The following is a 12,115-nucleotide window of genomic DNA, read 5'->3' on the forward strand; positions in this document are numbered from 1 at the left end:
CAGTGGGGGCCGGGCATGGCGGCTCACACCTGTAATCCCAGCACTTTGGAAGGCCGAGGTGGGAGGATCACTTGAGATCAGGAGTTCTAGATCAGCCTGGCCAACATGGTGAAACCCCATCTCTATTAAAAATACAAAAATTAGCCGGGCATGGTGGCATGTGCTTGTAATCCCAGCTACTCGGGAGGCTGAGACAGGAGAACTGCTTGAACCCGGGAGGTAGAGGTTGCAGTGAGCCGAGATCACACCACTGCACTCCGGCCTGGGTGACACAGCAAGACTCCATCTCAAAAAAAAAAAAAAAAAGGACACCAGTGGGATCCTCAGCAACAGCTCCTGACGTTGGAAATACACAGGTGCTGGGGTCACAGAATTCTGGGTTTAAATCCTGGCTTTGCCACCTACCACCCAGGAGGCCTTGGGCGGCTCTTGTGACGTTCTGGCACTCTGGCTGGTCATCTGGAAAACGGACTTGATGTCCACACTGCGGGCTGTGGGAGGGTGGTGTGAACCCTGGTAAATGTTAACTCTTATTACATGTAGTGCTTTGATTTGAGATGATGCTGGCAAGAGAATTTGGCTGCAGAGCTGGGTGGGCACTCACAAGCACACTAGTGTGCGAAATTTTGGTGGATGTTGGAAGCCATCACTGCTCCTCGCTCATTACCCAGCCCCAGGGATGGGCGCAGGCCCTGGAGCAGGGCTGCCCTTTGCTCAGTCAGCTGTGCATGGTGTCCAGCAGGAGGGAGGGAAGGTGGCAAGAATCGACTTTTTTTTAACTCTCTGCACCTGGATAAACATCCCAGAAGCGGCCAAACCTCCTCGGGTGGGAGCCACTTGGGGCTGTTTCTGGAACACTCAGGTGCGCTTCTGCCCCCCTCTTCCTCCCTTTGGAAAAAATAAAAAATTAACCCAGGGGCTTCCAAGAGAATTCCCACTTAACAAATGTTGAGTGTAGGTTTCTCTCCTTCCCCAGCTCGTCTCTGGGGCAGGGATGAGCGCGCCTCTGCATGGAGCGACCCCATCGCTCACGCCCTCTGCAGTCGGGGACTGAGGGGAGCTCCGTGAGGCGCTGAACATTGCCACTGGCTTGGTAGTGCAGGCTCAGCCTCCTCCCCCAGAACAGAGTCCCACAGGCAGCAGGGGGAAGGCAGGGAGGAAGACTCCGACTTGTTCTGAGAAACTGCTCGCTGGGGACACAGCACCCTGTGGCATCAGCGAGTGAATGAGAAAGCCGAGCGTGGCGGGGAGAGCAGGATCTGTGGGAACCATGGTGGGTCTTAACCTGCCAGTACTGGGACTCCCTGGAACCTGTAAGCCCGAGGTAAAATCAGGGCTTTCTCACTGCAGGGAAAGTCAGCTCTCCTCAATGCTCCATGTCCTTTGGGCAAATGAATCTGGGATGGAGAAGAGCTGTGGGCTCCAAACAGGGTCAGGATAGGAGAGGAAAGAAGAGAACCCAGAATCAGGATTTTAGAGCCCAAAGACTGGATGCATTTTTAGGTTTCACCTAGCCCAAAGATCCTTCCGCGTTCTGATCACTCACGACTCCCTCTGTTATGCTTCCCAACCTCTTGTGCTTTGAATGATTTTTTTTCCCCTGCTAAACAAGCAAAATGAAAGCCAGATATGGTGACTCACACCTGTAATCCCAGCACTTTGGGAGGCCAAGGTGGGAGGGATTGCTTGAGACCAAGAGTTGAAGACCAGCCTCAGCAACATAGCAAGACCCTGTCTCTACCAAAAAAATTTTTTAAATAAAAAAATAAAAATCACCTGGGCATTGAGGCACGTACATGTAGTCCCAGCTACTCAGGAGACTGAGGCAGGAGGATCTCTTGAGCCCGGGAGGTCGAGGCTGCAGTGAGTTGTGATCACACTACTGTACTCCCACCTGGGCAACAGAGCAAGACCCTGTCTCAAACAAACAAAATAGAATCTATTGAGTGATCATTTATTTTCCCAAGAATAGCCATTATTATAAAATTGAATTGATATCATTAATATCATCTCAGCCAAAATAAATTTGATATTTAACTTGTGCAGTCTTTTTGAAAATGCAAGAAAAATAGTTTGCAGTCTGTCTTTGCATTTGGGTGAGGAAACATTGTTTCTCATGCTTTTAACATGTCCCAGGAAGCCTGACGCCTCCACTGTAAGTTCATGTGTTAATATATTTAATTTGTATCCAGTTCTGAGGCTAGCCCAGGTTCCAGGCTCAGGATCATAAGTGCCTTGTGGTTATCCTCTCTCTAGGAGACCCTCTCCTGGCTCGCCAAAGGCCAGCGCCACCCTTCACAGTAACAACGGCAGGGGTGACCCCACAGCCAGAGAGCCTCTCCTCTTCTGGAAAAGGTAGGAAGGTCAGAAACTTCTTGAGGACATTTATTCCCTCCCAACACCCAAAGGCCCCATCACCAAGCTGCAGACTCATGGACCTCCGTGGTGTGCCACTGCAGACTTAGGCAGTAGCACAAATGTCTTATTCAATCAAGAATAAGAACGTCTAGCTTAATTTTCTTTTTCAAATCAAGGTTGCTTGATATCCAGGTGTTATATATGCAGAATTAATAGTGGTTTAAAACTCACTAATATGTCATATCATATTTAGTTGTAGACACTTATCTTCAAGAACTGAAAGTAGACTGAGGTTTGAGGTTGCATGTGTGTCAGCCCTCAACATTTTCATGGGTGCTGGCAGAAACGAGGGAACTCCAGGATGGGAGGCCAGCAAGCCGCGGCAGCTTCAGCATGTTTGCATCAATTCCCTTGTCCCCTAGCCAGCAGGGACAGCATAGCTAGGCCTCAACAGATGCCTGTCCGCTCAGCGGGCTGCACTGTGGGAGAGGAAGCCCGGGCTTCGGAGACCCAAGCATTTTGTCATGGGCAGTAATCACGCCGGCTCTCTGCTCCAGGGGAGACCATGTCCCTATCTTCCAAGGCGCTTGCTATAGAAGCACCCTTGAGAGGATGGTCCAGAGAAAGGGCAGTCAGCTCCCCTGTCTACAGGATGTGCAGAAACATCAGAGATCTGTGGAGAGCTGCCCCCCCCCCAACCAGACCTAAACACCAGCACATCACGGTGACTGCTCTATTGTAGAGGCATTGCCTGAAGCTGCCAGTGTCCCAGGCTTCAATAGAGTCTTTGGAGATTGTCAGGACCGATTTCCTCAGCATTTTCTCAGTGTTCATAAAATTTGAAATCTTGGATGCTTTCTTGGGATCCTCTGCCCTGCATGCTATGATACCTTCATGTTACAGTTCACTCTTGGCTTTAGTGTCGCATCGTCCAGCCTGTGGCTTTCCCTGGCCCCTGCCTACTCCTTTACCCCCAGGGATGGGCCTGTCTGTGATCATTCATGCTACAAAATGCAGCCATCCTTTGCGGAGTGTCGGTTGTCAGCCGTGGATACACACTGACATCTGAGCGCTCCCGTTGGCCTGGGCGCAAGCTGGAAATCACTGCTCTCCAGCCCCAGGTGGATCTTTTTTTTTTCTTTTGAGATGGAGACTTGCTTTATTGCCCAGTCTGGAGGGCAGAGATGAAATCTTGGCTCACTGTAACCTCTGCCTCCCAGGTTCAAGCGATTTTCCTGCCTTAGCCTTCTGAGTAGCTGGGATTACAGCCGTGCACCACCACACCCAGCTAATTTTTGTATTTTTAGTAGAGACAGGGTTTCACCATGTTGGTCAGTCTGGTCTCAAACTCCTGACCTCAGGTGATCCGCAAGCCTCAGTCTCCCAAAGTGCTGGGATTACAGGTGTGAGCCACTGCACCCGGCCCCCAGGTGGTTCTTAAGTGACCAAGGCTGAGGCCTGCAGCTTGAGGGAGGAAGAAGCAGCTGAACAAAGTTCCCTCCTAGTGAGTCACCTGCACAGGGAGGAAGGGGTTGAGGGTCTGGCTCCATTTAAACTTGAGGTAATTCTACAACCCCTTTGATCCGAGTCACATCTCGTTAACCCAAGGAGATTATCAAGTAAGCCTCTCCCATCCCCACTTTCGCATCCCAAATGCCTGGTCCGATGGCCATTGTCGAGACACAACTGTGCAGTCAGAAGCTCCGATGTGACAGCAGCCTTTGACCCGAGCTGGCACGACCGTGGGCACTTGGCTGAGGACGCCGTGGTGTGCCCTGTCTGCAGGGAGCCCTGGAGCATTGGCAGTGAGGGCAGGGCAAGTTGTATGCGAGGTGGTGACAAAGGATTAAGGGGATGTGAGGACTTCTCATGACCTGTGTGGCTGGGAGACCATGGGAACGCAGCAACAACAGTGCATCCAGAGAGCCACAGCGCTTGGCCCCACATTTCCTAAATTCCGTAGCTGTCACAACGGAAGACACGTTTTTCATGGAGAGGGAACAGTACCTTTACACTGCGGGGGCAGCCACCTTCCAGGGAAGGACAAAGAAGACAGGGAAGACTCTGAACCCAAGGCAGCCTCTGTTCCTGACAGCGAGCTCATCAGGATGCTTTCCTCCAACACAGCCCGGAGAGTTCAGGCCAGAGCCCAGGCTTCACGTGTTTCATATTCAGCCGCTCCGAGCATCCTCGGCCAACGCAGCTTCACCTGCTTTCAGCTGAGCCTTCAACGTTGGGCCTGCCTTCTCTAGTAAACAAGCTGAACGACTCAGATCTTTAACACCTTTTCTTTTCTTCCCACCCCCCCCTGCCCTCCCCGCCTTTTTTTTTTTTAAGAGACAGGGGTCTCACTCTGTCCCCCAGGCTAGAGTACAGTGGCTCAATTATAGGTCACTGCAGTCTGAAACTCCTAGGCTAAAGTGATTCTCTTGCCTCAGCCTCTCAGATAGCTGGAACTATAGGCACACGCCCACCACACCTGGATAATTTATTTTTATTCTTATTTTTGTAGAAACAGGGTCTTGCAGCAGGGCACAGTGGCTCTCGCCTGTAATCCCAGCACTTTGGGAGGCCGAGGTGGGTGGATCACCTAAGGTCAGGAGTTTGAGACCAGCCTGGTCAACATGGTGAAACCTCATCTCTACTAAAAATCCAAAAATTAGCCAGGCATGGTGGTGCGCATCTGTAATCCCAGCTACTCGGGAGGCTGAGGCAGGGAGAATTGCTTGAACCCGGAAGGCAGTGGTTGCAGTGAGCTGAGATCATGCCACTGCACTCCAGCCTTGGTGACAGAGTGAGATTCCATCTCAAAAAAAAGAAAGAAAAGAAATAGGGTCTTGCTATGTTGCCCAGGCTGGTCTTAAACTCCTGGACTCAAGCGATCCTTGCACCTCAGCATCCCAAAGTGTTGGGATTATAGGCATGACCCGCTGTGTCTGGCTGATCTTTTCTTTACACGTGCCGTGATAGTAGCCATGTTCTTTAGTGTTTTCACAGGTCCTATGGCCCTTCCAGAGGAACAGCTATGTCACCCTCTTAAGGAGCAGTTTGCTGTGGGAGAGGGAGGGCTGGCCAGGGTGACTCACTATGGCAGCGCCCACATCACCCCGTGCTGCAGCTGAGAGGAGGGGAGTCTGCACATTGATGCTCTCCCTGCCTTGGCCTCTCCTACAGACCCGGCAGCTTCATCTCCCAGCTCAAACACCACAGCGGCCACAACAGCAGCTATTGTCCCGAGCTCCCGGCTGGTGCCTTCCACATCACCTTCCACAGGAACCACAGAGATAGGCAGTCATGAGTCCCCCCACGGCCCCTCTCAGACAACAGCCAAGACCTGGGAACTTACGGCATCCGCCTCCTGCCAGCCGCCAGGTTAGCACTCGCTTTGCCCCAGGAGAGGTCCATTTCTCACTATTGCTTCTGAGATCGGGGCTGAGATCCAGCACAAGGCAGCTTTATACCGTCAACCCAAAGTCGGGATTCACTGGGTAGCCTGCTGCCCCCGGCCACCAGCCACAGCCTCCTGGCCTGGCCTCTTTCTCCGTGGCTTTCTCTGTGGCTGGGGCAACGAGAAAAACAGCCCACCCGCCAAGATGTGACAGGGCCAGCCTTGTCACCTGCACAGCAGAGCCTGTGCTGAGACTCTGAGTAGCATCTGCGCCCTCCCGCAGTAGGAGGTGGTGGAAGCTGCCTGCAGTCCGGGGATCTGTGGAATGGAGGAGCTGCGGGTAATGTGGACCTTCTCTAAAGCTTATCTGATTCTTAAGTGTGGCCAGCACCTCAGTGAGCTAGCTTGCTTGTTCTTTGCTAAAACGAGTCTGGTTACGCCAGCCACGAGTCTCCGAGGGTGCTAAGATGGGAACCGAGCTGTGCAGAGTTTATCCTGCTTCATGAGGATCTAGGACCTCTAGGACTTGAGCTGTGATGCTGTCCTCTCTTTTCCGCAGGTGTGCATCCACAGGGCCACAGCCACACCACTGGTAAGTGTGTCCCTTTGTGTAGTATGTTTATCATCAGGGTGACCGCAGTCCCAGGTGCTGGGTGGTCCTGGCCCAGGCCTACCGCCCAGCACAATCCTGACAGCGGTCCCTTCCACACTTAGAAGCCCTCCATCACATAATAAGTTAAACAATAGCTGCTTTATGGAATTCTCTGTTTGATGTGCCTGTTTTTCTAAATATTGGTAGCTTCTAGCTGTCAGGCGACTGGAGTTGAACCCAGAGTGTTAGCACCCCACAAAAGGGCTCAAGGTCAGCTCAGGGTCCACCTCCCTCGCACGGAGCCTCCAAAGCCACAGGTGCCAATGCCAGCACTGACATTACAGCATCTCTGCCAGAAGCTGCCGATCCCTCACCGTGCACTTAACAGAGAAGCTGTCCACATTTTCAGTATAAAACACTCCTCTTGGCCAGGCATGGTGGCTCACATCTGTAATCCCAGCACTTTGAGAGGCCGAAGTGGGAGGATCACTTGAGGCCAGAATTTGAGGCCAGCCTGGTCAACATAGCAAGACCCCACCTCTATTTTTAAAAAAAAGGCCAGGCGCGGTGGCTCACGCCTGTAATCCCAGCACTTTGGGAGGCCAAGGCGGGTGGATCACAAGGTCAGGAGATCGAGACCATCCTGGCTAACACTGTGAAACCCCCTCTCTACTAAAACTACAAAAAATTAGCCGAGCGTTGTGGCGGGTGCTTGTAGTCCCAGCGACTCCGGAGGCTGAGGCAGGAGAATGGCGTGAACCTGGGAGGTGGAGCTTGCAGTGAGCCGAGATCGCGCCACTGCACTCCAGGCTGGTCAACAGAGTGAGACTCCATCTAAAAAAAAAAAAAGAAAGAAAAAGAAAAAAAGTTAACAACACAAAATGAAACCAAAAACTGCTCCTCCTTACAGAAGACACATGCAATGCTAAGGCTAGGAGAATAGAAAAGAGAATGTGCAAGTGACGATAAGGAGGAAAAGGGGAAAGCGTTTGCAAGACTAAAAGAAAAAGCTGAAGGGAGGGGAGGAGAGCTGAGAGAGGAGGGGAGAACAGGAGGAAGAAGGGAAGCAGGCAGGGAGGAAGAACGCAAGTAATGAGAAGAAAGCAAGTCATGCTCCAGGCTGACAAGCTTCCAAAGTAACAAAAAACCCAACTGTAATTTGATATGGGCCAAAATTATTTTAATCTTCTGTTTATAAATTTTCCTGCTAGAGAATGACTCGTATTTTTGTGGTCTCATTTTTACCTGCATCAAACGTCATCTGGGAAAACATCAAGTGACTTTGGACATTTTAGCAGTTAATTGATTAGAATAGTTTAAAAAACAATCAGGCTGGGCGAGGTCGCTCACACCTATAACCCCAGCACTTTGGGAGGCCAAGGCGGGTTGATCGCTGGAGGCCAGGAGTCCAAGACCAGCCTGGCTAACATGGCGAAACCCCATCTTTACTAAAAACACAAAAAATTAGCCGGGCATGGTGGCACATGCCTGTAGTCCCAGCTACTTGGGGGGCTGAGGTGGGAGAATTGCTGGAGCCCAGGAGGCAGAGGTTGCAGTGAGCTGTGGTCACGCCTCTGCACTCTGGCCTGGGCAACAGAACAAGGCCCTGTCTCAGAAAAAAGACGAAAAGTAAATCCCATTTCTAACTCAAAAAACCCCTTGCAGGAAGGAAGCAACACTTGCTACCAGATTTCCAGGCATCCTTCCAGAGAGATGGGACAAATACACACATAGAGGATAAGGAATGCTGGACAGTTGCTTCATTTCTTCTGTTCGGGACCACGTTTGTTTCCACTTGCTGGCATACCTTGTAGATCCCCCCATATCAGGACACAAAAACCATCTCATCGTTTTTAACAGTTACAGAATATTCCGTTGTATGGAATTCCCACCATGAATTTAGCCAACCCCCTATCTGGACATGTGATTGCTACATTCTGTGGTTATCTTACAAACAGCCATTAATTGAAAATCCGTAGGTGCAAGAATATCTGTAGGATAAAATCCTACGTGTAAAGTTCAGGGGTCATTTTTTCTTTTTTTTTTTTTTTTTTTGAGACGGAGTCTCGCTCTGCCGCCCAGGCTGGAGTGCTGTGGCCGGATCTCAGCTCACTGCAAGCTCCGCCTCCCGGGTTCACGCCATTCTCCTGCCTCAGCCTCCCGAGTAGCTGGGACTACAGGCGCCCACCACTTCGCCCGGCTAATTTTTTGAATTTTTTTAGTAGAGACGGGGTTTCACCGTGTTAGCCAGGATGGTCTCGATCTCCTGACCTCGTGATCCGCCCGTCTCGGCCTCCCAAAGTGCTGGGATTACAGGCTTGAGCCACCGCGCCCGGCCCATTTTTTCTATATAGATTTTCCAACAACTATTTGATGATGGGTTATAATCTATAATCTGCCTTTTCCAGTTCATAACTTTTATTAGATTAAAAAAGCAGCCGGGGCCGGGCGCGGTGGCTCAAGCCTGTAATTCCAGCACTTTGGGAGGCCGGGGTGGGCAGATCACTTGAGGCCAGGAGTTCAAGACCAGCCTGGCCAACATGGTGAAACCCTGTCTCTACTAACAATACAAAAATTAGCCCAGCATGGTGGTGTGTGCCTGTAATTCCAGCTCCTCGGGAGGCTGAGGCAAGAGATTGTTTGAACCCAGGAGGCAGAGGTTTCAGTGAGCCGAGATCATGCCACCGCACTCCAACCTGAGAGACAGAGCGAGACTCACACACACACACAAACACACACACACACACATACAAACTTTCTCCCAAATTTTGAAATGTAATAAACATTAACCAAATGCCTACAATGGACAAAGATAATTCTGTGCCAGGAACTGTGGAAATACAGAGACGCCACACACAAAAAAACTTCAGGTGTTTGATGTTGGATCAGCCACCCTGAGATCCAGGAGCACAAGTTATGTGTGGCAGATCTACTCACTGGTTCCTTGAACATCAGCGGATGTTGCTACTTCTGCATGAATAAGCCATCAGTTGAGCCTGTCTTCATAAGAAAGTATTAACAATGCTTTACCACAGTGGTCGCTCAGTAAATTAACTGACGTTTCAATCAATCCATTGATACTACCAATATCATAATTTGCTTTTTAAAATAAGTTATATAAATGATTAGCTCTACGCTTTTGCTCTTTTTAATTCAACAGTAAATGCTAAATAGTAGATGCTCAATAAATATCGAACGAGTAAGCAAATGAATGAGTGAATTTGAGGGCTTCAACATTTTAATAAATATTTAAGAAATACGGTTCATAGTTTCATTGTCTTAAATATCTACTGGCTTACTTAGCAGCCCTTTTTTTATTATTTAATTAAATTTTACCTTAAGTTCCAGGATACATGTGCAGGACATGCAGGCTTGTGACATAGGCAAATGTGTGCCATGGTGGTTTGCTGCACCCATCAACCCATCACCTAGGTATTAAACCCCACATGTTTTAGCTATTCTTCCTGATGTTCTCCCTCCATCTGCCTCTCCCCACAGGCCCCGGTGTGTGATGTTCCCCTCCCTGCGTCCATGTGTTCTCACTGTTCAGCTCCCACTTATGAGTGAACACACGTGGTGTTTGGTTTTCTGTTCCTGTGTTAGTTTGCTGAGGATGATGGCTTCCAGCTCCATCCATGTCCCTGAAAAGGACATGATCTCACTCCTTTTTATGGCTGCATAGTATTCCATGGTGTATACGTACCACATTTTCTTTATCCAGTCTATCATTGATGGGCATTTGGGTTGATTCCATGTTGGCAGCCCTTTTTATCAATAACTTTCTACAATTATTCCAATATCTGGTCTCCCATCCCTGATGAAGCTGTTCTTGAGGACTCTTGATTGTAAACTAGAAGGCCAGCGTGCCACGATGCCAGCACTTACACCACCATGTTGATTTAGTATGCCAGGTGTGAGGTCTTACTTCTCAGGATGGCAATATGCCTCTGGGCTTTCATGGCTGAAATGAATTTGCCGCAGTCGATGTGCTCAGCCTTTGACAGGAGCTGCCTCTATGTTTTATCATTCATCCATTCAATATAAACTGAGTTTCTGTTCTGTGCCAGGAATGTCCTAAGCTATTATGAAATGCAGATTCCTCATTAAAAAGCAAATGTCACTTTAAATTTACTTCAATTTATAGAACTTTAAAAGCTTAACTTGATCAATCAAGTATTTATCGAGTATCTACTGTGAACTCAACACCTACTACATGCTTAGTGCAATAGAGATAGAAAAGAAACCACTAGGCCAAGCACGGCGGCTCACACCTGTAATCCTAACACTTTGGGAGGCCAAGGCGGGAGGCTTGGGTAAGCCCAGGAATTTGAGAGACCAGCTTGGTCAACATAGTGAGACCTACATTTTTGTCTCTACAAAAAATGAAAATAAAAAAATTATCCAAGTGTAGTGGTGTATACTTGTGGTCCAAGCTACTTGGGAGGCTGAGGTAAGAGGCTTGCTTCAGCCCAGGAGTTTGAGGATATAGTGAGCTATGATGGTGCCACTGCACTCCAGTCTGGGCTACAGAGTGAGATCCTGTCTCAAAAAAAAAAGAAAAGAAAACAAGGAAAGAAAGAAAGAGAAAGTGAAAGAAAGAAAGAAAGAGAAAGTGAAAGAAAGAAAGAAGAAGAGGAAGAAAGGAAGGAAGAAGGGAGGGAGGGAGGGAGGAGAAAGAAAGAAGAAGAAGAGGAGGAGGAGGAGGAAAGGAAGGAAGGAGGGAAGGAGGAGAAAGAAAGAAAGAGAAAAAGAGAGAGAAAGAAAGAAAGAGAGAGAAAAAGAATAAGAAAGAGAAAGAAGGAAGGAAGGAAGAAAGAAAGAAAGAGAAAGAAAAAGAAGAAAGAAAGAAGGAAAGAAAGAAAAAAGGGAAAGAAAGAGGAAGGAAGGAAGGAAAGAAGGAAAGAAAGAAAGAAAAAAGGGAAAGAAAGAAAGAAAAGAAAGAAAGAAAGAGGAAGGAAGGAAGGAAGGAAAGAGGACAGGACCAGACGGCTGCTCAGAGTACTTGAGTTGACGCTCTTCCCTCAAAATCTCCTTCATCCGATGCAGGCATTCAGGAGCTCTGGCCACAGTGACACACGGGTATTAATACCCAGTGATTGGCCTAATTGGTCGGGTGTTGCTGAGGAACGGCTATTCCCCGCATATGCCCAGAGGACATTTGCATCATCCATGCCAAACACCGGCCCCCAGCTGTCTCAGCTGCCTTCTCTGTCCTGGACCCAATCTGCCCACAAGGCTGAAGGTGGGGGCGGGTGGGGAGATGTGGTTTTCATGGCCTCCTCTGCAGTAATCACCTTTCCCCTCTCACCTTCCTCCTCGCTTCTCCTCTGTCTCACCAGATCTCTTTCTCTTTCTTTTCCTCCAATCCACACAACCCCCAGGAAACAATAAAAGGTGGAGGGCTTGGCAGGTAAGCTGTTAATTCACTGCCTTGGTGATTCTGGTTTCCGTGTCTTCACTGGAGTTGCCCGGATGTCACTGAGGGCGAGGCCAAGGGTCTGGCGCTGAGTTCAAGTTGCTTCGTTTTATCCTTGGTTCAGGAGCCCTCTCTTCTCTCTTGAGTTTCATTCTGCAGATGTTCTGGTCACTTAAATAGAAACAGGGAGGGATCTTCTGAAGGCAGAAGCACAGTTTATGTCATGTTGCCCTTTCCAATAAAACACCCCCTACACCGTCAATGTGCGCCAACTCACTAGCCAACGCGAAGACAGAGCTTACGGTCAGGTGCAGCGTCTCCACTACGACAGATTTCCTTTTTTAGTCATAATAATGATTCA

At 49.1% G+C, this 12,115-nt stretch overlaps 1 protein-coding gene across 16 annotated transcripts in view; it reads left to right on the forward strand.

The window, feature by feature from the left end:
- Positions 1-12,115, forward strand: part of IL15RA (interleukin 15 receptor subunit alpha) — a 52,041-nt gene that overhangs the window by 17,723 nt on the left and 22,203 nt on the right. For 6 of the 16 annotated variants that reach the window (XM_033209364.1, XM_033209363.1, XM_033209365.1 and 3 more), the window contains 3 exons: positions 2,257-2,355; positions 5,533-5,730; positions 6,306-6,338. The exons of 1 other annotated variant lie outside the window; for it this stretch is intronic. In XM_033209364.1, the coding sequence (XP_033065255.1) occupies positions 2,257-2,355; positions 5,533-5,730; positions 6,306-6,338 (330 nt within the window). The remainder of the gene's footprint in view (positions 1-2,256; positions 2,356-5,532; positions 5,731-6,305; positions 6,339-12,115) is intronic. 9 more of the 16 variants (XM_033209366.1, XM_033209367.1, XM_033209375.1 and 6 more) reach the window with 4 other exon arrangements.

The sequence above is a fragment of the Trachypithecus francoisi genome, unplaced genomic scaffold (assembly GCF_009764315.1).
Source record: "Trachypithecus francoisi isolate TF-2019V2 unplaced genomic scaffold, Tfra_2.0 Lachesis_group9, whole genome shotgun sequence".
Lineage (NCBI taxonomy): Eukaryota > Metazoa > Chordata > Mammalia > Primates > Cercopithecidae > Trachypithecus > Trachypithecus francoisi.